The sequence below is a fragment of the Rhinopithecus roxellana genome, chromosome 3 (genome assembly GCF_007565055.1).
Source record: "Rhinopithecus roxellana isolate Shanxi Qingling chromosome 3, ASM756505v1, whole genome shotgun sequence".
Classification (NCBI taxonomy): Eukaryota; Metazoa; Chordata; class Mammalia; order Primates; family Cercopithecidae; genus Rhinopithecus; species Rhinopithecus roxellana.
In genome coordinates, this window is record NC_044551.1 from 22,182,351 (window position 1) to 22,208,543 (window position 26,193).

The window sequence follows — 26,193 nt, forward strand, 5'->3', positions numbered from 1 at the left end:
GAATTGCAAAGTAATGTGATGTTCACAAAGCAGCATGCAAATTAAAAACTCAGCCTGCACTAGCTTCTTAGGATGTTAGCTGTGTGGTGCCACTTTCACTATTCAATATAGCATGAGCATGGTCAATATAGAGTAAAAAGAGTTTAAAATTCATGAAAGTCAGAGTCAGAATTGGTTTTAAACATCTGCACCCATCGGTCACTTCAGCTGTGCTGTTGGACACCGCAGTCATAGGCTCAGAAAGGAGCGATTTCATTTTATAAAATCAATGCCAGTGACACAAGAAGGCGGCACTGCTCCCCAATTCATTCTCAGAGAGAAATGATGACCTTCTTAAGTTTCACAAGCTCCGATTCCTCCATCCACGGCAGGTTTGGCGGAGAGGAAAGAACTCCTAATGCAAGCACAACCTTATTGGAGAGTTCTCTGTGCCTCTAAGCCCATAAACCACGGGGACCAGGCAATTCTGTTTCCTCATTCCTGCAGGAGTCCACCTTTTCTTTGCACTTGAGTCTTTCATTCTGTTAAGAATATTCTCCAGTCTGTGTTTCCTTATCTTTTTCTCTAGTTTCTTAGCCCCACCCCACTCCCCTTCCTTATCATTCTGTAATTAATGTTAAAAATCACAAGTACCATTTAGAAAGAGTTTCCTATGTGTCAGGCTCTGTGCCAGGTATATAGATATTTAATGTAGTGGCTAAAACAGCCTGCAGGATAGGGGTTGGTACCCACCTTTGACTGATGGGGAAAGTGACGTTTGAATGGGGTTCATGCGAGGCCCCATAGCTCAGGATTCAAACCCAGGCTCTCTTGCTTTAAAGTCCACCTGGGCTTTTTAATACTACACCAAAGCCTCTTGTTATCTCATGTGTCCTTGAATCCCCCACAGAGAAGCTGGAAAAATAAAAAAGCCAGGACAACACACAAACGGAAAGTGATTACCTGCTGTCTGTAGTTGATCAGATACCATCTATGCTGATTATGTGACATGGTGTCCATGCATAATCCACTTTTATTTTTCAGGTCTTAGTTACAATCCTATATGGGAAATGTTCGCATGTCAGCATTTGAAGGATGTGTGGGTGCTCACTGCCTGGACTGTGATAGTGAAGGCTGGGGGAGCCTACCCAGTGCAATGACATCTTGGCAGGTGTAAATGACTGATGTCATTTATTATCAATTTGAACCTGAGGTCACTTGGGCAGTGTACCCAGAATTTTCATCTCTGTTATGCCTTTGTGATCCAAAATCATATGAAAGAGTGAATAAGATTGGATGACTGCTTGAAAGTTATATGAAACTGTATAATTCAGAAGTGAGAGTAGCTTGCAGAAATTAAGTTCCCTACTTCGTGTTTATACCTCACGTGATTATTCATTTCAAGCATACAGTCTCTTTCGGAGAGTAATAATGAAAACATTGAAGAAACCGTAGATCCAGTTACCCATATGGATCCCAGAAGTATAAAGAAAATGTTCATATTCTTATGTCTTGTTTTTATATTTGGTATAGCTTGATATAAAGTAGGAAATCTGTATCATTTTACTGTGCCCTCAAAGTAGGGATTTTTGGTTGGTTTTAATGCAAGCTGGGTTTGGAAGGAGATTTGAAACATGTGTTTGGCTGGTATATGATGTAGACAGGCACTAGAGAATCTGACATTTGTTGATATGCAGATTCTAAGTCCTGCGTGCATGTTGTTTTGTTGTGTTGTTATCTGTTTGTCTGTCTGTTTTTTAATAGACCAGGCATTTGGAAAGACCTGAAGACCATGGGCTCTGTGTCTCTCTCTATATTCTTCATCACACTGCTTGTTCTAGGTAGACAGGTAAGAAGTCTGTACATATATATATATACCTTCTCTAAAGTGCTGTATTAATAGTGCTGTGCTGTGCGTTGTAGTTAACCTTCTTGGAAACAAATGTCTAAGAATCAGAATCATGTTATCACTGAAGACAAACCTAGTTAGTACAAGGTGTGGATGCTTATAGACAAAAAGGGAAAATACCTTTCTTTTTTTCCACAAAAGGCAAATTTTATGAATGGGTGAAATTTTAATCAGTTAATTTCGTGTTAAATCTCAAAATAAATTTTGTAGGTTTTATAAGCCTACAAAAGTGTTCCTTCAATAACTGACACTATTTGAAAAAAAAAAAAAACAGTATCCCCTTGACTGGAGCTTTCATTTGCATTTCAGAATATGTGGCACGCTTCTTTGAACCGGGTCTGAATACCTTTGCTGCCATTTGCAGTCATGCCTAGAAATATGATCCCCTGTTAAAAAAGTTTTATTTTGCATTGCGAATGAAACTGTTCTTCCTTCTCTGGTCCCCCAACCCTTCTGGTCTTCTAGTAGAGGCTGTGGGTGCAAGATTTTTAAAGACAATTATTCTTCCTCTGCCTCCAACAAAGACAGTTGCCCAAAGACCACAAGATTCATCTGAAGCCAGGCACCTCTGCCTCATTCAAAGTCTGTTTTAAGTTCTGTGAAGGGTGGCATGAAACAAACAAACAGCAGTGATTTATGTATTTGGAAAGAACCCATGAAGAAGCAATGCCAATTAAATTAAATCTGTCCAGTGTCTAAGAGGTATACTATATACTTATGAGTTTGGGTCTGGCTTCCAGTTGACTTCTAGTTCTCCCCACCAGAAAGCTGTTAGGAATTGCATAGTCAGTTGGACCGAGTCTGGATCTGGCTGTCAGGCCAGCAGTCCGGGACAACTGTCTTCCTCTCACTTACCAAGCAATGTGAGCTGCCTCCTCCCTAGGAGCCCATGATGCAGCCCTCATCCATCTCCCCAGCACTGAGCTGTCCTGTCCTGATGCAAAGCTGTTTGAGGTCCCTTCTTCCCACCCCACCACCTTGTGTTTTCTCTGTTCTGCATTCTTTGGCTTGCAGTTTTGACAACCTGTACCATGTCCAGTTCTTTTTCCCTGGTTTCTCCTGCGACCCATTTTTCTTTTCTCATGACTGGCCATCTTTCTGCTCTCGCTCATATGGCAGGCATGCTCTCCCTTAGTACCCTATAATTTAAACGTGAGAGAATTGCACTTCCTTTCATAGGGGTATCACCTAGATGATCATTTCTCAGGAAACAATGCAGCCATCCCCTCTGTGGGGTCACCTGTTTCTCCATTTCGTGCTGGGGATGCTTTTTCCTGCTAGAATCATCACTCAGATTCCTTCACAGCAGCAAATTTTAAGAACCTAGTATCCAGTTAAATTCTCTCAACTTTGTTATTGGTCATTGAGATGATCCACATTCAGTACCACCACATGATTATGGTTGAGTCCAATGGCTGACAGTTGATCCCTTACCCTCTAATTAAACTAAATCATCAAAAGTGTTCAGTATTATGATTGAGCACTAATTTTACACAATTGGCTTGATACCAGTCTTATAGGGAGTCATGCCATTTTTGTCTTTAATGTACCAAAAAGTAATATTTACATCTAGAGGCCTGGAAAAATTATTACTTCCTCTAAAGGATTTATCATTCTTCATAACCGTTCTTTAACACCAGCTATAAATCACCAAATCTATATAAGACACAGTGGGAAATACCAAGGTGAGCCAGGAGGCTGACCTGTAATCCAAAATCATTGAGTGAATGATTTACTAAGGCCCCAGGTCTTCTGGATAAGAACTTTGAAGTCTGTGACAGTGCTTTAGTACTCCCCCGAAAGGAGGGGAGGTATATCACAAAACACCCCATACTGGAAATAAGATTTTTCAAGTGCTACAAGTAAAGCATTCGTGGCCTCAGTTATTGTATTTCCTGATTGGTTTATTAAATGATAGTACCTGCATTTTGCAACCTATTTTGATTGTTATTCGTCCTGCTCCATGACCATCTTTTTTGAAATGATGGAGATGTGTTTGGTTTCTGAGCAAATCAGTATACTAAATATTGCTTTAGGTATCTAAGTAGCCTTGACAAAAACATTACATGTCTCTTGTGCAACAAGTACAGTGCTACTTGCTGTACTAAAGTCTAGTTTATGATAGATGTGTTAGCCAACTCAGAGGTCTCTTTTGAAAAAGAAAGAAGCTTGGTGTCTCACCAGAGCTTACACAGCAGCACACTGAGGTGGGATACATTTATACTATAAAACCAGGGGACAGTCTACATGACCTCAAAATGAAGCTATTGTTTTGTAGGAGAGCTTAGAACCTAAGAATGTCCAGGGTCACCAATTGCCCTGTACTCCAGCCTAGTGACTGGTTCTTCTGTCCATGTAGAAAGATGTGAAGCCTTCCAGTTCCTCAGGTTGTTTTCAGAACCAGAAAAAGCCCAGAACTGCCCTCGAGGCTGTGCTAGATGTGAGCCCCAGCAGGGAGGGTCATGGAGTCCCGGGCATGTCCTGGAGGATTCACCCGTGCTCTTCCTGCTGTCTCATTCATTGTTGATAAAGCCAATGAAAAGCAAATTCTGCTTCTCTTCATGGGATCTGGGCCCCTGAAAACCTGTAGAGAGCAATCCGAGGAATGGGAGGCTCTCAAAGCTGAGGAAGCCTGCGTGTCTCTCCCAGTTCCTCTCCTGCACACAGAATCCTCTGTCTCCTCTGCAGCACTGCCCTCCCCAAGTCACCCAGGCAGGGGCTTCATCCTGGCCTCTGCTAGACACCTGTGCATGGCCTCCCACCGTGTCTCTGAGTCAAATCGCTGCCTCCTTTCTCTTGTAAGGACACCCGTCTTCAGGTTTAGGGCCGACCCTAGGTCCAGGATGAGATTATCTTGAGATCTTTAACTGAATCATATCCACAAAGACATTATTTCCAAATCAGATAACATTCACAAATAAGAAGCATTAGGACTTGGAACTATCTTTTGGAGGATTATTATTCAGTGCATTCCATTTGATTGGGGATTTTTTAAGTCTTTTTTGAGGGGGCCCTTCATACGAGTTGCTAGTGTGCCAGCTACTTACACAGAAGGCAGAGGATTCGAAACAGATTGCATTGTTTGGGAAGGTGAAAGATGATTGATAGATGGATAGATTTGGCGAATAGAAAGGTAGGTAGGTAGGTAGGTAGATAGATAGATAGATAGATAGATAGATAGATAGATAGATAGATAGATAGACAGATAGATAGATAGATAGATTTGGCAAAATGTCATTTCAGTTCAGTGCAGCTGATTCCAAAATACTGTGATTATTTTTTAGTAGGAGACTTACAAAATGCTTATCTGTTACGCAATAACAATGGCTCTGAAAACCTGAGCAACATCCTAGCATGGCGTACGGAAACCTTTCATGCTCACTTGGGTTGGACTTGCTGCTTTAACGGCTCCTTTGGAGGAGGTTTCATCTCATGCTTCACTTTTGTCTAATTTTAAGTGTGCACCTGTGTCTTCCCCATGCCCCTACCACTGGTTGCATCTATCATTTTAGTTAACACATCCCTGATTTATTTTTTTTTAAATCCATTCTTCAAGTAGGAAGACTTTACTAGTCACTGTACAGCATAATTTCTATCAGTCCATGGTGTAGAAAATCTGGCATGAACGTGAAACTTTAAATATAAACAAACTTTTATTTTGGGGGTTTTGTTTTTGTTTTTTGAGACAGAGTCTGGTTCTGTTTCCCAGACTGGAGTGCAGTGGCTCAATCTCAGCTCACTGCAATCTCCACCTCCTGGGTTCAAGTGATTCTCCTGTCTCAGCCTCCCAAGTAACTGGGATTACAGGCATGCACAACCAGGTCCGGCTAATTTTTGTATTTTTAGTAGAGACGGGATTTTACCAGGTGGTCCAGGCTGGTCTCAAACTCCTGACCTCAAGTGACCCACCCACCTTGGCCTCCCAAAGTGCTGGGATTACAGGCATGAGCCACCATCCTGGCTAAATATAAACAAACTTTTAAAATATCTTTTTTGCAGTTTTTGAAAATGCCTGACTACAGGAGATAAATGTAAACAGCACACCAGAGGAGGAGGAGTTTTCCTAATGTATGACAGATAATTTGAATCAAACCTAACTAATGAATAATCATTTTTCTTTCAAATTTCAAAATGTGGATTTTAAACTTTTTAAATTCTCATTTGTGCATGAGAGGCCATCTGTGTGCATGTGTGTGTGTGTTTTGTTTTACTTTGTATTTGTCATTGGTAGAATTAATCAACTCAACAAAGCAAACCAAAAACTTGCAGTTAGCTCTTCTTTGCATTTATTTGTCAATAGGTGACTATCTGTGTGAAATACACACTCTCCACTAAGCCTTTCTATTACAGGAGGGTCCATTCAAGTCTATTTCGTTATATTAAATTATTTACATCATAGGAGGCACAAAATGATGCCAAGACCCAAAAGACTCTTGGTCAGTAATTGGGCCTCTCCATTCCTACGATGTTAATAATAACTACTTTTAAAATATGTTATATTTTAATACATTATAAAGCATGAATACAGGTTTTTACTAGCAGGCACTATCTTAATTAATATCAAAATGAACTTTTCTCTAAATGTAATGAATGGCATTCTGTCAGAACAACACAATTCCAAGTGGAAAAAAATCCATATTTTGCAATGATTACATAGTTATACAATTTGTGTTAGGGAAAAACTAATTTACAAATGCTAAAGGCAAACTGCCATAAACGAACAATACAGTTTTTATTCAAATCATCAAAAAATGCACTCTCTCTACTGAGGTATTCTTCATTTTTTATTCATCATTTATATTCTACAATGCCTCTTTTCAAAAAATAATTTGAGCCATCTTTTAGTAGCATAACGTTGCAGGAAGCTTTAATGGCACTTTGAGTTGAAGCCTCCATATAGCTGATTTCCCTGTTTCTGAGGCTGGTTCTTGTTTTTTGCAAATCCATGTCAGAGGTGGACTGAAGGACATTTCAGGGACACAGAGGGCTTTGTAGGGAGGGTGGTAGTTCTGTTTGGGGGTTCTTTTTTTTGGTTTCATTTTGTTCTTTTTGTTTTCTCTTTAAAACCTCCACTCTCTGGCAGGACAAGATGCCTATTGTTTCTTCACCTCTGTGTCCTCTTGTAACAGAATGAATATTACTGTAGGTTAGACTTCTTATGGAAGAACAAGTTCAAAAAAGAGCGGGAGGAGATAGAGACCATGGAGAACCTGAACCGTGTGCTGCTGGAGAACGTGCTTCCCGCGCACGTCGCTGAGCACTTCCTGGCCAGGAGCCTGAAGAATGAGGTCAGACCAGGCGGGGCTGGGGCCTGGGGGATGGGGCTGGGTGACGTGATGACCTGGGTGAGGGCTGAAAGCTTCTTCAGTGACGTAAAGGCTGCAGCGCTTCGCACATCCAAGTGTTCAAAATGGCCAAGACTGGCTTGAATTGTTCAGTTTTCAAGAAGATATTGTTTGGTGGTAGAGACATCAGTTGAGAATAGTGGGTTAGAATGACCTCTAAAAGTCTTGAGTTTGTAGGTGGATTCATTATTCGAGAAGATTTTTTCCCCAATCATGTAAAGTTCTCAATGTCCATTATGGGGCATTAGGGACCCAAATATGCCTCCAAAGTAGCCACTGCTCTCTCTCCAATGTGGGAGGAGGCCTGCCTTACCAGCACGCGATGGAGGCTCAAACCAAGAGGCAACGTTAAGCCATACCTCCCACATGCCCACTGTTTCCCCGCACTCAGCTTCCCTGAGACCCTTCCAAGGCTCTTAGAATTTCAAAGATATCAGATACACAGTGAGTGTGACAGTGTTTAGGAGTTACCTACACAAGAGCAGACCAAAGACTTGAGTCCATCCATTCGAATGGATGGAAATAGGAATTTCATGGAGGGTTTATCCGAATGGATTAGCTAGAGTTGAAAAGACTACAATGTCAGTTAAATGTTGAAATGGCTTTTGAAGAGAGATGTTGTGAGATGTCTTTAATATTGCTGAAGTGCAAGAGAAAGCAGATGTGTCTACATTTGGACTTAATGTAAGAAACATGTATCTGAACGTCCGCAGTACGCAAAGCCCTGTGCTCAGTTCTTGTGGCGTTTCCCAGATGTCTGAGATGTGTAAACCAAGAAGTGTCTGAGACGGGTCTCCATCAGGTTAGAGGTTTATTTTCCAAGGATGAGGATGGTGCCCAGGAAAAAGAAACACAAGTTACAGAAGGATTCGTGCCCTGTGCTTTTCCCAAAGAGAGTTTTGAGGACTTCAATACTGAAAGGGGAAAGAGTGCACAGTAGGGGAAGGAGGAAAAGCAATAAAAAGAGAAGTGGGGTAGACGGGAGGTGGTTACATTCTTGTGAGGCTTGATTAGTGCTCATTGAAACCTCATTTTACATGTGAAAAGAGAGGAGTCAGGAAAAGCCCATTATGCCCTTCCACTGCTTGGGCCGAGGGATGATTTCTGGTCTTGTCTTTGTCCAGTACCTGTGAAGATCCACTATTAATTTGCATTGCCAGGGTAAGAGTCAACAGAACTCTGATTTCTGGTTAGTTTTTTGGGGGGAGTGTCTATTCTGAAAGATTTCAGGGCCCACAAGGAATGTTTTCCTGAGCAGTCGTGAGGGAGGCCACCTAGGGTGCTCCGTGGCCCTTCTACGTTGCCGCCATCCACGTGGGAACAAAAAGCAGGCAGTTTCTTGCATGGCTCAGTTCCCAAGCTTAATTTTTAGTGAGTTTGGGGTTCTGAGATTTTTTTTTTCAGAGGTGTAACCCCTGTTCTTAGGACATTTTCACTGAGGCTTGGGAGTGTGTATGTGAAAGAGGCGGGGGTCACCTGTAGATGCATGCACTCCTTAATGGATAAGCTCAACCCGGATGATACCAGAACACAAAGGAACCTGCAGTGAGGAGCCTTGGAACAGTATTTTTCTGTAGCAGATTTGAAGTTGGCGTTAAGAATAAGGCGCCAGGTGGCAAATGAGCTGCTAGACATCACCACTCTCGTCTTCCTGGAAACGTTCAGGGCACAGTGGGCTTTCCAGGGCTACACAGCAAGTCTCATGGCCTGCGGGCTTTCCTGTTTCTTCTCCTGGTGTTGACTACATTTGGTGGGTTCTTCAGCACCCGATTTTCCTACTGATCACAGTGTCTATTAAGGGGCCCTCTGTTCCCATTAACAAGAGTCTCCATCCCATTTTTAAATTCAACAATGTCCCCATGTTTCCCCTGCCCTGTAGCCAGGCTGGTGGTAGCCCAGGATACAGAGATGAGTGGGATTAGAGGTGACCTCATCCTCCCTGGGTGCCTCCTGGGGATAGGATCCTGTTATCTCCAAGGACACTGGGGTGTAAATATGGTACTCCAGAAAGGCTGCCACCATGAGGAAGTGGCTTCTAAATCTGGAAAGAAAGTGCTAGAAACTAGCTGAGAGAAGGGGGCCAGGGGGAGAGAGGAACAGGGAGAGAACATTTCAGGCTCCAAGGAGCTACTTTTCCATAGGCACCAGGAAAGTGCCTAATTCAAGACCTGAGAAGAGCCCACTGCTGCAGGCAGGAAGAGAGCAAAGGGAGATGAATAAGGGAGCTGAGGCCAGGCGTGGTGGCTCACGCCTATAATCCCATACTTTGGGAGGCCACAGCGGGTGGATCACCTGAGGTCAGGAGTTCAAGACCAGCCTGGCCAACATGAAGAAACCCCATCTCTACTAAAAATAAAAATTAAATAAATAATTTTTAAAAATTAGCTGGCCGTGGTGGCGGATGCCTGTAATCCCAGCTACTCTGGAGGCTGAGGCAGGAGAATTGCTTGAACCTAGAGGCAGAGGTTGCAGCAAGCCGAGTTCACGCCATTGCACTCCAGCCTCAGCAACAAGAGTGAAACCCCATCTCAAAATAAATAAATAAATATAAAAATTTTTAAAAGAATTTGGTAGCTGATAGGAGGGTCCCTTCCTGGACATGGGCTCAGAGGAAAGCTCTGGAGCTCGAGAAGCTCTGTGAAGGTCAGTGGGGAGCACAGAAGGTACCCTGGCCCCAGGGTTCAGCCTCACAGCCCTGCAGAGCCCTCTCTCGTGGTCCTGACAGCCTTCCTGCGCCAGCTCTCCAGAAGTAGCAGGTTCTCTCTGCTCTTTCCTGTTTGCTCAGCTTATTCTAAGCAAGCATCAGAATATAGTTACCCGCCTTGGAAATAATAAGGAAAGGCAAGATGGGGAAGGAGGATAAAACCTAGGGCTACACAGTGCGGCCTCAAATCTTACTTCCAACATTGTCTGTTGCTGTGAACGTGAGCTAGTTACTTCCCTGTCCGAACCTCGCCGTGCTCATCCATAAAAGAGGAAGCATGGTGCCTTGCCTTCCAGTTGCAGAAGGGAGGCTGGGGGACATCTGCATGGTGCCTTCGCACTGCAGTCCCCCAGGTGAGGCGGGCATTTCACAGAGGCGTGCACGGGGCCCACATCCACACAGGTGGGATGAACGTGAGAGGGAAGACAGCAGCCAAGTGCGGGTGTCGGCAGCTCACAGTGACTCCTCCACTTCCCCTGTGGCCCTGCTGTGTACCAGGGACCTTCCTGCCACTGCACACCCCTCTGGTGCTCCTGAGGGTGATGTGACATTTTCCTCCAAGTCTCCTAAGGAGTGCTGCTGTTGGGTTAAAGACACACAGCGTCAGCCAGGCGCGGTGGCTCATGCCTGTAATCTCAGCACTTTGGGAGGCCAAGGCGGGCGGATCATGAGGTCAGGAGTTCGAGACTAGCCAATGTAGTGAAACCCCATATCTACTAAAAATAAAAAAACAAACTAGCCAGGTATGGTGGTATGTGCCTGTAATCCCAGCTAGTAGGGAGGCTGAGGCAGGAGAATCACGTGAACCCAGGAGGCAGACATTACAGTGAGCTGAGATCGCGCCTTTGCACTCCAGCCCGGGCAACAGTACGAGACTCCATCTGAACAGCAACAACAACAAAAAAGACACACAGTGTCTCCTGTAGCATTCACCACCCTGCGAGCTCCATGGTGTAAGGCTGAGTAGTGGGACAGGCAGCACGGCCTAATAGGAGCCCGGAGTGGGGACTCAGCACCTGGGGTGAGCCCTGGTTTTGGCACTGCCTCACTGCCAGGGCAGCTTGGAAACTTTTCAGGAACAAAGCAGGAATGGGAACATTTAGATGAAGCCAGCTCTGGGCTTTGTGTCTGTATTTGTCAAATAAAGAAGGTGAACTCCTTGGAGGTGTCATCACAGCCACTGTAGCCCTGTGTGTACACAGGGACCTGTCTTTAAGCATTGAAATAAATCCCCCTGCAGATGATCAGTGCCTGTTCACCAAGCTCCCAGTTGCAGCTCCTGAAGATAGTTCCTTCCTTCATTCAGGAAACACAGGGTCCTCAGATCTACACCTGACTGAGGGCAGCATACAGCCCTGTAGGAAAATGAAAGAGCTCAGTTTCAGAGCTCTTCAGACTCAGACCAGCACAGATGGCTCCCCGTTCCATAACAGGCACGCCAAGGGTGTTTGAATTATGCTCAAGGCCAGTGATTCCTGCATGGCAGGCTTGCACTTTCACTACTGACCTGACATGGTTCTCTGGAAGGGAGAAGAGTGAACACTGAACCTTAAATCAGGGCATCATCATTCCCACTATGGTGCTGGGAAATGAAATGATCATGTCATTCTTCTCAGGTGGCGGGCTGCAGGGTTCTCTGTATTTAATCACACAATGCAGATCTTCCTTTGGCTATAACATTTCAAATTTTACGGCCAATTTCTGTCTAATAGGGTAAGCAGTGGGGGTGATGGCTACTCTAGCAGCCACTGTAAGACTTGGGGACTAAACTATGAAAAGGAGCCCCCAAACCCCACCACAATCAGAGCAGCCGCATGCCGTCTCAAGGACCCTGTACTCCTCCAGGGGAGGTTTGCTAGCCAGTTGCCGAAACACTGAGTGTGGGGAGATTCTGGAGGCTTCAGTTCCCATGGGAACAGCACTGCATGCAAAACAGAGCCCACACAAAGGGCCTGAGCTAGAAAGAGAGGCACCAGCCCCCTGCCAAAAGTTCTCAGAGTTCCCACAGTGAGCCTCAGAAAGGGAGAGTTTTGTTTATGTTTTGTTTGTTCCTGAAAACACATAGTGAGGGTGTTATAAGGAGAGCCACCTGTGTGCATAAAGCATAGCAAAGTCGTGCCCCTCCCTTCTTTGGAATGTCTTCTATGGTCATTGGACCCTGCTGCCCTCAAGTAGCCTCCTCACTGGACAGAAGAATCTATCTCCTTGACCTCATGATGTAATATTAACCTTGCAATCCCAGGCCAGGTGGGGCTAACATTGTGTGGCCTTGCACAGATGAATGATAACGGTGCCCATGCTGTTTAAGAGTGTAGCTGTTACCAAGGTTTCTGTCCCTTCTACGGTGTCAGGACCAAACAGTGACATCCTGTCTGAGCTCTTTCCCTTGCTAAGGTTTCCCCAAGCAGAAGCCCTACCCCCCCTACTGAACCTGCATGGCAGAGGTGGCTGATGCTGGGACCAAAGAAGTCCCTGCAGACAAAAACAGCACTTCTCAAAGTGAAGGACCACCTGCAGCACCTGCTAAACAGGCTATTCCTGATCCCCACACAAGCCTTCCTTGACCTCCTAGGCCCTGCGACGTGACTGAGAGCAAAGCATCTGGTCCAGCCCTGGCACCTCTTGGCTGTGGGGCCTCAGAATCCTCTCAGATTTCAGAATCCTCTCAGGATCTCAGAATCCTCTCACTACCAAATTTTGAAGCAATAATTTAGATGAAGCTCTTAGAACTGTGCATGTAGTAAATACTGTCAGCTATCTTTTAAGCAAATATCCCAGATTCATGCAAAACTTGAGAATCACTGCCCCTGGGAATTGATTAAAAGCTTTCAGCAAGGGCTCTTGCCCAACGTTTTTAGAGCCTGAATAAAGTGGAAAACAAAACCCAATGTAATCACTTCACTCCTGTTCCTGGCATTGCATAAAAAGCACTGTGGGCAGTGTCTGCCTTCTCAGCCCCCTCTCAGCAGGGTAGGCCAAGCCCTGATGCTGAGTGCTCAGTGCCTCTGAATGCAGAGGCTCCAGGGGAGGCTTCTGGGGCGTCGGGTGGATGGGGGCAGGCCCTCAGCCCCTTTGTGGAGGTTACCCCAGCATCCACCACACTAATCCATTTCCACTAAACTCTCGATGATACAGCTCTGTGAGTCTTCTGGAAATAGTACAGGAAAACAAGACTTTGGCAAAAGTAAATATAGCTATACTTCACCAATTTGCCGGTTCGGTTCCAGACCTCTGCAATCAAGTGAATATCACTATCAAGCGAGTCACAAATTTTTGCTTTCCCAGCACATATGAAGGTTATGTTTACACTATATTGTATGTATTAAGTATTCAATAGCATTATGTGTAAAAAAAAGTACATACCTTAACTTTAAAATACTTTGTTGCAAAAAAATGCTGACATGGAAACACAAAAGGAGCACATGCGGTTGGGAAAATGGTGCCGTAGACTTGGTCGAGGGAGCATTCACTTTGTGAAAGACACAAGATCTGTGCACTGCAATAAAGCAAGACACAATATGACAAGGTCTACCTCTAAGCCGAAAAAAGAAGAAGAGGACTTGAAGTCATGTTTACTTCCCAGTGTGGGATCAGCTTACGCCTGCATCCTTTCTGACTTAACTAGTGAAATACTTCATGCATAAACAGGATGGAGGCTGCTTCCCAGCAGAGTCACTGCCCTGAGGATGAACGGCCTCCTGGGACCAAAACCGACAGGTGAACGGCCTCCTGGGACCAAAACCGACAGGCCAGGGCTCTGGGAGAGACCAGGCAGGCAGTTTCATTCCTCTCTGTGGCACAACCTGTGGTTGCTGATGACTTTTTGAGTCCGGGGCAGGGGGTCTTTGGATAGCCTCCACTCCGTGGCTTCTGGAACAATCCTTGGAAAATGGCACAGCTTATGCCAAGACCTGCATTAACACAGATCATGTCATTTTTACTCTCCTACCCACTGCATCAGTGAACAAAGGAAATTAATTTCCCTTCAGAAATAGGGAGTCAAGAATGATGTAATTGCTGTAACAATCAATTCTGAAAAGGTTTTATTTCAGTGAAGAAGTGCTCATAGGCCTGTGCTTGGGCACACAGGCATAGACCTGGCTGCTTGTGTCTGCATGGGCTTTGCAGTACCTCTTCCTTCTCCTGAGCACTTGTGTTACTTAAAACTTCCCGAAGTTTCTCCATCAGCTGTTAACTATCATGGCCAGATTCAGCCCACACAACCCTCAGGCTCATCAGGAGAGTTCTGTGCACCCAGATGGGAGCCTTCTCTGTTTTGGAAGCCTGTTCTCCCCACCTGTGTGTGTGGCAGGAACATTGCTGAAAAGCCCCTTCAATGAGCATCAAAGCCAGCTCTCATCACTTGGGGAGAAGACTGCATTTTGTCACCAAATTGACCCTGAGTCAAGTCTCCGGGTGGTAGAGGATTGTGAGCCAGACAGCTTCATTCAGAGAGAGCCAATGCCTGATCAAAACAAGCCACACGAGCCACGGGCGCCACCACAGAAATTTGGGAAATGCCCCTCGTGTGCAAACAGCACCTCCCCTTCTGCTGTTGAAAGCCCTCCCAGTGACGACCAGGCAGATCCTTCAACAGCACTAAGCTTAAAGCTCTATGCCCAAGTGTCCTCTGCAGGAGGGTCAGGCTAGCATGCCCCTGGGGTTGCAATAGATGCTTCTGTACTTTCCAGTCATTTGAATCCCCCGAGTAAATTAGGCATTAACTGACAGCTGGGGACACCAGGTGCTTAACGGTTACCCCGTAGGTCAACTCGGAAAACGTGGACGATCCAAAGCCTCCATGCAGCCCGAGTCAGTGAGACAAAGCACCAGTCTGGTCTGGAAGGTGGGAGACCTGAGTGCCAGTGGCAGCTTTGAATGTTTTCTAGAACACTCCATCCCCCGTGCCCACCTCAATGAACAGCCCACACGCCTCCACACCTGGGCCCACAGCACCAATTACGCTTTATTATGTTTCCTTGATTTTCTCTGTCTCTCCACCTAGACTTTAAGCTCCCTGAGGACAGGGCTTGTGTTGTTTTTCTCTGTGTCCCTAACACCTGATATGAAGCCTGGCACACAGCAGGCCCTTTGATAGGGCACATGTGTGTGTAACATGTGTGTGCAAATTCAAAGAGAATTTCAGCCTGTGACACGAAGAGACACTTGCTCTCTTAGTCCAAAGGAGGCATCAAGCAGAGTGCAGAGCTTACAAGAGCCTTCCTTGACCTGCAGGGAGCTTATGAATTGGCCAGAAGACTAAAGATTGAAAGAGGGTTTGAACAGAATGTAGTGGGGATGAGGCCGTCCTAAAGGGAAAGGTGGGGATCCCCCCTCACCTCCAGCCTTGTGAACAGGCCAGCACTGCTCAGCCTGGACACACCCCATGACTTCAGTCTCTGAGTGGTTCTGGGAAGCATCTCCAACTGGGGTACACACATGGCAGGCAGGTTCTGACACTTGGAAATGCTGAGCACAGGTGCTGATGGGGCATCTGGGGACACAGGGTAGGGGAGCTGTGGCTTGGTACATGGCTGGACTGTCAGTTGTTCACACAGCAAAGCTGAGTGTTGCTAAAGGACCAAACAAGAAAAAGAGAATTGGTGTAGGGTTGTTTTAGATCCAATGTTACAGAGCTGCCTGGGGGGACAGGAGGGAGGGTGAAGGGACCTTGGCAGAGAAACTTGAAGAAATAGCCCAAAAGCCCAGACCTGAGAGAGTAGCAAGGAGCAGGAGTGATGCACATGGCCTCCATCATGGAAGACTCAAGGGTCGGGGGATGTCCAGGGATGGGCAAAATGACAGGGAGTCTTCCAAACACCCATGAAAACATCCACAGGAGGAAAGCCAGGTTTGAGTATTCAGGGAGCAGGATGCAGCTAATAGGAAGCTGTCCTGCCTCATAGCCTCTTCTGTCTTCCCCTGTTCTCCATTCTGGATGGTTTGGAAAGCCCAGCTAGCAAGTTAGGAAGAATGGAGGTAGAAGGAGTGGTGGAGAGAGAGTAGAAGCCAACTGATCCCCCTTCTTCACTTGCAAAAGGCCCACACTGGGGAAGGGCACAAGCCACAGGTACAACGAGGGCAAGAGTTTTGACTGTTTCTTGGACTGGGGCCTCTAATGATCGATGAGAGGACCTTGCATTGCACACAGTGACATGGAGGGGGTAGTCCCAGGTGTTTGTCCAAGACAGGGGAAGATCTAGCCCCACTCCAAAACTGAAAGGTGTAGCAGCCACAGAAATGCAGTTGCTTTGTGATTATTTTTTCATTCCTTGAGCTTGTTCAACAGAATGGTGATGAATGAATGTTGAGGAGACATCTAAACTCACTTTCAACTCTAAAGCTCAGTAATACTTTTGGGTAGATACATGCTGACATGGGTCACCCATTCTAGACCTTGAATTCCAAATTATCTTCAAAGGCTGCTCACCTGCCCTACTCCAACCCCCAGGTCCTCTGGAAGTATAAGACAAGCTCAAGTCATCTACTAGTCAGCATGCAATCCTCTTTGGCCCCATGCCCAACGCAACCACAGGAGGGAATCTCTCATGAGTTCAGGGCATGGTTCTTGGCCCTGCAAGTTTCTCAGACTCCAGAGCATGAGAAGTCTAGAAGTTTCCCTGGTTTCCCAGTAGTTATAGTCTTATGGAAGCCCTGAATCTGAGGACCAGGTGTGACCAGTGACCTGAGCTCACCCTGGGAATTCCCTCAGAGCTTCCAAGTGACCACTCTGCCAAAGAAGGTGGGTGATCAGTTTGTAGTCCAAGCTCCCCAGCAGCATTCACGGCCTGCAGAGAATGCAGGGATTGGTCCTGGCCCTTCCCCTCAGGCAGCTGGGAGCCTTGGTGGCAACCCCAGCTCCCCTGAGCTCCATTTCCTCATGTAGTCTGTCATTCTTAATGAAGGCTACACAGCAGAATAACTCAGGGAACTTTCCAAAACAATGCCTGTGCTTGGAGCCCAGTCTAGGGGATGAGGGTCCGTTGGTCAGTGGGGAGGCTCAGGTACCTGCCCTCTTGGAAGTCCCATTAGAGATTCTCCCATATATCCCTACTTCGGTGCTGTGTAATGAAATGACATGTCAGATCCAAACTGCCCATCAGTTCAGTCTTGCATTTCATTATCTCCAACTCCCAGACACCCTTAAAGACTCCAGAGGAAAAGACAAAGGTAAAGTAACAGGACCTGCAAGTGTCGGAGGCCCCGTGCTACGCCCAAACCAAGCAGTGAAGCCCATGATCATCCCAGAGACTTGATAAAGTATAAAGTGTAGCATTTACAAGGGTGGATTCTACTGTCAGACTTGATAACTCCAGTCTTGGGCAAGTAATGTAACCACTGTATGCCTCAGTTTCTTTATTTGTAGATGGAAAACTCTAGTACCAGCCTAGAGTTGTAGGGTACTACATAGGGTTGTAGTTGTGGTGAGTTCATGCACATAAAGTGTTCAGAGAAGTGCCCGTCCTACCATGTGGTGAGTGTTCAGTAAGTGCTGGCTATTACTGTGCTTATTCTTGTCATCATTATCATTCCCCAAAGAGCACTCTGGTCAGTGTCAGCAGAGAGTGGGGAAACGTAGGATATAGAAAATATGTCCTCGGCCAGGTGCGGTGGCTCACGCCTGTAATCCCAGCACTTTGGGAGGCTGAGGTGGGTGGATCATGAGGCCAGGAGTTCAAGACCAGCCTGGCCAACATGGTGAAACCCTGTCTCTACTAAAATAAAAAAATTAGCTGGGCATGGTGGTGCGTACCTGTAATACCAGCTACTCAGTAGGCTGAGGGAGGAGAATTGCTTGAACTCAGGAGGTGGAGGTTGCAGTGAGCCAAGATCATGCCATCCCACTCCAGTGTGGGCAATAGAGTAAGACTTTGTCTCAAAAAGAAAGGAAGGGAGAGGAGAGGAGAGGAAAGGAAGAAAGGAGGGAGGAAGGAAGGAAATATGTCCAAGGAAATATGTCCTCCCCTTGCTAGATGCACCCATTTCCTCAAGTACAGGGATGTCAGTGGAGTTTATACCACTTTTATAAAACTGACATTTTTAACTCATGTATCCCTGTTCTCTGACCCCATGACTGCAGTCAGCATTGTCAGCCCCATGCCTTGGCTGTCATAGGCTGCCTACCAACGATATGAGTGTTCACAAAGGCAACTTTGCAGAGAGAGAGAAAATACAATTCTGCACAAGAAACCAGCACGATCACATTGAGCACAAAATAGAAAAGAAAACCTTGATTTCATTGTTCACGTACTTTGTACAGATTTTGAGGCAGTAGTAGGGATTATAGAGTGGCTGGTCCTGAGAACCATGAGTCCATCTTTTCTCAAAACTGTTGTGGCCTTCAGTTGGGTTGCCCTGGCTCTGATGGGTTTGTGACGGGATCTCACTGGGAAGAGTAGTTCCTCTGAGGTGCCACCAAACCTTGGAGTTATGATACTATTTAAGTGCTTGCTTTCTGCAAAGAAGTTCATTTGGGTGCCCAAAGAGTGGGGCTTACTGATAATGTTCATATAGAATGGATTCCCTCGCCCTGCCAGACACACAGGAAGCACCAACCACTAGCATTTTTCCCTCCCCTCAGAGGTCGGCCATCTTGTTTAACAGAATTCTCCTCACCTTTCCTGGAGAAGAAAGCATTTCCCATGCTGCACTGCGTCCACAGTGGCCCCGGCCGGTCTGCCTGTGTCAGGGGCACCTCAGGGGTCTGAGGAGCCCTTGCCAGTGGAAGGGCACATCCTCCACACCTAGGACTAGCCCCCAAGACCACCTGACAACTCTTCCTTTCTGGAACCTTCATTGAATTTGAAGGTGTCACTGTGTTGGGAAAATTATGGAAACACCTTGAAATTGTGTTTACAAGACATTGCAATTTAACTGATGTCTATGGATAAAGAACTATGAGCCTCTTCCTATTTAAAAGCAAAAGAATATCCTGAATAAATGTAGTCAGTGTCTAATATAATATGAATAAGTAGACTGAGGAGCTCTATTGGTTCTTTGTGGTGTAATAAGAAGTAACTTGATGAATTCCATATGCTCTTTGCAGGACACACAAGAGGAAAATTCATCAAGACTCCCATCCAAATACTACAGCCATAACAAGTTACTTCAGGACAATCTGAGAGTTTGGGAAATTATTTTGTTTCCCTTCAGTTGTTTAAAGGACACTTTTTACTAAGCCAGAACTCTGTGGTCTCTTGTCATTGTCTCAGGTCAATATGACAGAGAGGTTTAACTGGCAAGGCACCTCTTCTTAACTGCTAGTGGCCTGAATCCAGCTCATTAGAAGCTTTCCCCTGCGAGCAGCGGCAGCCTGTGGATTGGGCCATGGCTGGGGTGGGGCAGGTGGAGTAGGCATTTGGGCAATGTCTGTGTGAATCCTGGCAGAAACAAGCCACTTGCCTGTGGAGGGTTTAAAGGTCGGTCTCCTAGTGATCAGCTCTTGCTTTTCTCCCAAGCAGGATCTATACCACCAGTCCTATGACTGTGTCTGCGTCATGTTTGCCTCCATTCCGGATTTCAAAGAATTTTATACAGAATCTGACGTGAACAAGGAGGGCTTGGAATGCCTTCGGCTCCTGAACGAGATCATCGCTGACTTTGATGATGTAGGTACTGAGAGTTGCCCTTGAAGGGCAGGAGTACCCCCAGTCTCACACCTGCACACTTGAAGTTACTTCGGGATAGCGGCCTATCCCAAAAAAACTTGTCCTTTGGCATAATTTCTGGCAAGTGGCATTAAAGGCTTTTGCTTTATTTAGGTCTCTGACTAACTTGAGGTAGACAAATACATTGTATTTTTGAAGCTGGTATGACTGCTAGGAACAGCTACCAAAGTCTCTTAAATCAAATGTGTATCCAGTGTGCTAGTGGATTCTCTGCTAAGGCTTGAATTCCAGGTAAAATACTTGCCCATCCCTTTCCACATAAAAAGATAATGAGTTATAATAGATTATTGCTATGTCTGTGCCTACGTCAATGCCTTTGTCAGATATCAACTTGCACTATGCATGGATGACATTTTATTGTTGAAAATACGATCTGTATAGGGGGGTAATACAACATCCTTTAGAAGGGACGGAGTGTCTGTTTTAGACTTCAAAATAGGTGTCATTTTTCAACTTTCTACATAGAGAATAATGTGTTCTATTTCCCAGTAAGAACAAATGCCCCTCTGGCTTAAGGATATTGCAGCCATACTATTCTTATCACTATCTTGCAAAATAGAAGAAAATTGACGTCTGTCCAGGAGCATATGTTAATGATGATTCATGGAATTTGGAAATACAGTGATGAGATTACATAACACGGTGGTTTCAGGCAAACCTCCTAAATGTCTTGTGGGCCCTGTGCATTTTCTCTCACCACCATCATCACTGTGAGGTCAATGCTAGAGATGCATGGTGACGTCATGACCGCCAGCAAATACCACTGTGGTCCTGGGTGCGTCGTGACAAACAGCGGCTGGGGGTCTCAGCTGCTCCTCAGTGAAATAAACATCCCCCAGTACTAATGGGTGAATGACAGTGGATATGCGGATAGGTGACACAGGGATTTGCTCATCTGTCTTAAATTATTTGATATGTAATCCTGGAGGAATCTCCCTGAAATCCGGAGTTCCAAGGAAGGCACAAGAAAACGCTCTTGGTCTCCAGTCAGCGCCATTTGAACCCTGCCCTCCCGAGCAGGTACAGACCTTCCAGGGCATCCTTCACGTGCAAGTCCATTCCTCTTCCTTCCTGCAGCTTCCATTCTTATCCCTACCTTTCCTCCATCCCAGCTGAAAGCCTAAATCAGCAGATTAAGGAAGAGTCAAGTGGGACGCTGATAACTAATTCCAAGACAAGAAATAGTAGAGCTCGGGCCAGCCATGGTGGCTAGTGCCTGTCATCCCAGCAATTTAGGAGGCCAAGGTGGGAGGATCGCTTGAGCCCAGGAGTTTGAGATCAGCCTGGGCTGCATAGGGAGACCCTGTCTCTGCAAAAAAAAAAAAATTTAAATTAGCTGCACATGGTAGTGTATGCCTGTGATCTTGGCTACTCGGGAATCTGAAGCAGGAGGTTCACTTGAGCCTGGAAGATGGAGGCTGCACTGAGCTATGATCACACCACTGCACTCCAGCTGGGGTGACAGAGCAAGACTCTGTCTCAAATATATATATTTATATATATTTATATATGTATTTATATGTGTGTGTGTGTATATATATATCATATGTCTCCTCTTCTGTCTTACAAACAGCAGCCTTCTCACTTCTCTTAGGCCTCCCATGGAGGGGAGAAAGAGAGAGAGAGCGCTGGTTTCTCTTCCTAATATATATATTAGGGCTAGTGCTGATAACAACCATTCTAGATCTTTATTCCATCCACCTCAAGCACTCAGAGGGCAAAAGCCAATCCTCAGCACTAATAATTGATCATAAATCATTCTGACCATGCAAGAAAGAGCTCACTCACCAAATCATAATTTGAAATTTATGCCTTTCAAATGCATAGTCAGGAAATTTATTTCAAGCCCGTTGTCATTTGCATCATAATTCATCTGGGTTCCTTCACTAGCAAAGTTTGAACGGCAATTCACGTTCCTTGGAAGTAAATCATTATGCTGTAATTTCCTCCAAGGACATGCGCTATATGAAGTACATGAAGTTTTCATTCCTGGAAAAGCTCAGGGCCCAAGGGTGCATATGCAGGGGTTGAAACAAGTCATGGCATTACTGTGAACCAGCATTTCAGAATGTCTCTATAAAGTGCTCAACTTCAGGTCAGCATCCAGCTGAGTAACTGGATGGTTGTCATTGCTTCACAGCTTCTTTCCAAGCCAAAATTCAGTGGAGTTGAAAAGATTAAGACCATTGGCAGCACATACATGGCAGCAACAGGTCTGAGCGCTGTGCCCAGCCAGGAGCATGCCCAGGTAAGATGTGTTGAACACTTAATGGCACAGGTGAGCCTCAGCCCCATCCACAAACCACCCCGGGACCAAAACAGCCATGAAATGCCCCAAGAACTGTGTATTATGTACAACCTAAAGCTCAGGGTCAAGGTCCTATGAGAGAAGATGAAAATTCCAGACTTAGCGCCAGAGGATCTGTTCACAGAACTCCTTCTGCTGCCCAACAGGAGAAGAAAAACCAATCAGTAGCTGCTTGTTAATACAGATAAATACACAATGAAGTAGAAGATGAAAGCTAGTTGTTTAAAGGAGACTCTGTAAGGATGGATCCAGGTCTTTTGATTTAAAAGAATGTAGTCAAGGCCGTGTGTGGTGGCTCACTTCTGTAATCCCAGCGCTTTGGGAGGCCGAGGCGGGTGGATCTCTTGAGCTCAGGAGTTCGAGATCAACCTGAACAACATAGTGAAACCTCATCTTTACCAACAAAAAACTTAGCCAGGTGTGGTAGGTAGCATGCACCCGTGGTCCCTGTTACTCGGGAGGCTGAGATGGGAGGATGATTGAGCCCGGGAGGTGGAGGTTGCAGTGAACTGAGATCGCACCACTGCACTCCAGCCTGTGTGACAGAGTGACACCCCATCTAAAAAAATGAATTAAAATAAAATAATGTGGTCAAAAAACAAGTTGGCCACATGGAAATTTCATTGAAAAGGTCATTTGGGCAAAATTGAATATCTTCAATCAACTAAGGTTTTCAAGATTTTGTGTGTGTGTGTGTGTGTGTGTGTGTGTGTGTGTGTGAGAAAGAGAGAGAGAGAGAGAGAGAGCATGTACATAGACATGCTTGTGTAACTTGTTGGAATATCAGTAGGAGCCCATTAAAAAGATCTCGTTTCCCCTCAGGACAGTGGCCTTTGCTGTGGAGCCTGCCATCTGCTGGGCAGACCACAGAAAAACAGAACACACTTTCTGTGGACAGGCAGGTTCCCAAAGAGAAGAAGGGCTGAGCATGGTGTATGAGTCCCTCTCCCATACCCACCTCCCATGGGAAGAGTGAGAGCGGGGAGAGAGGCAGCAGGCACCATAACAGAGCTCCCTCTTCCAGGAATATCAGGAGAGGGTCCTAGTTTCCTGCTTAACATTCATGCATTCATGGGCAAAGAGTAGAATGTGGATAGACGTCTGACTCAAGATGGAACCCTAGCGTTCTTCCAGTTAATTGGAATGATATGTATTCCATTGGTTCTCCTCTTCAGGTGGTTGCCCTCAGATTATTATTTTTTAATGAGTATGCATTACTTCAGTAATAAAGAAAATAAAAGAAACAAACAATGAAACAGACCCCAGAAGAACTTAGCCTTTGGATTCTGAGCAACACCTTCTCAAGCCGTCATGGAGCCTGTGGCCAAAGGAAAACTGCTGTACCCTCTGCATGGTGCTGTAGATTTTTAATGATTAGGGTTTTTTCCAGAACATTAAAGTGTTAAAAAAATTGAAAAAAAAAAAAGTAAAATCAAGATATTAAAATGTACAACATTCTTTTACTTTTAAATATTGTATTTATAATCCAAACCGGAACTAATTACAATTTTACTTTCCTGGCTTTCATGGAAACAAATATATGCTTCTCCAGTGCCTTTAATGTTCTGGAAAACATTGACCATTTAAAAAATATAGCATTAAAACATGTATAGAGACAGGCATTTTTCTGATTGCCTCAGGCTCTAAGATGCTCAGCACAACACTGTCAGGACCTATCTGTCTTAGTCTGCTTGGCCTGCCAGGCAGAATACCACAGGCTGGGTGGCTTAAACGACAGAAATTTATTTCTCACAGTTCTGAAGGCTGGGAAATTCAAGACTGAGGTGCTGGCTGATTAGGTGTCTGCTGAGGGCTTCTCTTCTGTCTTAGAAACAGTAGCTTTCTCACTTCTCTTAGGCCTCCCATGGAGGGGAGAGAGACAGAGAGAGAGCTGGTTTCTCTTCCACTTTAAAGAAGGCACGAGTTCTGTGGGATCGGAGCTCCACGCTTATCATCTTAGTTGACCGTAATTACCTTCTTACAAAGCCCTCTCTTCAGTATAGTCACCTGGGAGGTCAGCACTTCAACATATAAACTTTAGGGAGGACACAATCCTGTTCACAGCAGTATCTTTATTTAAAATTTCATTGTTTTAGTTCATCTTGAATTTTTCTGCATTGATTTTGGTTTTTAAAACTATTGCACTAGGATATTATTTCTCATGATTACTGAGCTTTTTGCACCTTCTGAAGTTTCACCCCTGAGGTGAGTGCCTCACTTACCTCCCCCTTACCCAGCTATGACTTGGAGGCTTCTCCAGCTCATCTAGTGAGGGCCGTCAGGAGCACTTCACCTGATCACATCCACTCCAGCCCTTTGCTCTCGGACAGCCAACTACCAATCCTTTGGCAGGGCCTCGGAGTGGGAGATCTTTCGAGGCAGTACCAGGTGAAGACCTGTTCCACATTCAATGTCACTGTACAGCCCATTACTCTACAGCCTAGAGTCTGCCTGTTCTTCCTGACCCTAACTCTGCCTCCATCAGACCCAGTCTCCTGGATCTTCAAGAAAAGTATCCAGGTCTTTTCCTTTCTGCAGCCACACTTTATAGACTAAGAGTTTGTATCCACTGCCTTTACCTTTCACCTTCTACTTTCTCTCTACACCTCCACAATCCTGCCTCACCAGTGCCATCAGGAATTCTACTCTTGTTGACCAAAAAAAAGAAAACACTTCCAGATTCCAAAATTCCCATCCAATCACATTCTCTGAGAATTCGTCCTGGGTGACGTCCTGTCTGTGGGTGGCCGTTGCCTTTGCCCAGTAATCCTCCCTTGGCTTTTGAGCCCTTCCATTGTCTGGCCCCAGCCTGTGGTCCCTCTCTGTGGGACATTGTAATATTCTTTCCCCAACCCCTCTTTGTCAGGGACCTCTCCTAAGACTTAATCCATCCCCTCTGCACGTGTGATCTCCACCAAAACCTCTATCCACTGTCTTGACCATTGGGCAGACTTGGATCACTTCCAGCTCCCTATAGACACTCTGCTTTCTAACACTACTGCCATTCTCTTCTTGTCCTCCCCACTTTGGAAACAGAGCACCAATCCTCTGCCCCAGCCCACTGCCCCGACCCATCCCCTACTTCTCCCTACAGTCTCTACACCAGCCCTCAAACACGCATGTGCTTTTGTGCAGACCAACCTGGGTTCTATCCACATCCTCTCCAGGTGCGGTGCACCCATGACCTGTAGCAGCACCACCTGTGGTGATTGTTATAGTGGTTTCCAGGGACAATCCCAAGCCTGCTGTGTCTCTGGGGTGGGCTGGGGACCCCTATTTCCACTAGTTTACCCAGGTGATTCTGATGCTCACAGAAGATGCCCCACCTGATCAAGGAGCCATTCAGAATCTCATTCATGAGAATGCCAAGGCTCCAACTTTCACAGAAGGCTTTCCTGTGCCCCGACCTGGGGAGCTTTGCCTCACCTGGCTGTCTGGGTCCAGATCTTATTTCCTTTCTTCACTGTTTGCTACCTGTTATTTTCAACTTTCCTGGAAGTGTGTGTATGTTTCTTAGTCACCATCCAGACTATAGCAGGTACCGTGTCTTATGCAGTGGCCTTCAAAGTCCCCAGCAGGGCCTTTAAGTAATCACCGTGTTTGTTCAAGGAGTGATTGCACCTGTGCCCACTCCATCTCCCAGACAGTGTGTAGCTTCCTTCACTCTGTTTTACAATCCTTCCACTTCCAATGCAAACCCTATGATTTATTTCGCTGACCTTGTTGAACCTTTACTGAACCTTTACTGAATGGCTCCTGAGCCCTTGCAACAAGCTTAGGAGGTAAGTAGTAAAACTCTTTGCCCATTTGAAAGATGGAGAAACTGAGGCATGTCCTAGGGAAAACAAGCAGCCATAGAATAGGGCTCAGACCTGGGCATTCTGGGTGTATCTGTCTGTCCAGAGCTCCACACGGCAGCCTCTGGTGCTGCCTCCTGTCGTCCTTGGCTCACCTGCCCCTCCACCAGCCCCCACCCTTTCCTGAGCATCCCTGCATCCCTACATTTGTATCTATCCTATTCACTCATCGCTGCTCCCAGCCCTTTAGCAAATCCCTTCCCAGGAGCCCCATTCCTCCACCTTCAGCTGCCCCAGCAATGAAACTTAACTTCTTAGTTATCCTTGAATGACTTACTGACTTCAAACCCAGCCACTGTTGTTAACACATGACTGTTTTCAGGGTAGAGTTGAAAGAGCATGACTGTCAAATGAAACTGCTCATTAATTAATATTATAGCTAAGTGTTCTGCACTTCTGTTACCTTATGCATGAAATGGTGAT

The 26,193-nt window shown here is 45.6% G+C and overlaps 1 protein-coding gene across 3 annotated transcripts in view; it reads left to right on the top strand.

The window, feature by feature from the left end:
* The window catches only part of ADCY2 (adenylate cyclase 2), a 431,918-nt gene that overhangs the window by 387,495 nt on the left and 18,230 nt on the right, over positions 1-26,193 (top strand). For all 3 annotated transcript variants that reach the window (XM_010378289.2, XM_010378287.2, XM_010378288.2), the window contains 4 exons: positions 1,744-1,828; positions 7,018-7,176; positions 19,399-19,545; positions 21,746-21,853. In XM_010378289.2, coding sequence (XP_010376591.1) covers positions 1,744-1,828; positions 7,018-7,176; positions 19,399-19,545; positions 21,746-21,853 — 499 coding nt within the window. The remainder of the gene's footprint in view (positions 1-1,743; positions 1,829-7,017; positions 7,177-19,398; positions 19,546-21,745; positions 21,854-26,193) is intronic.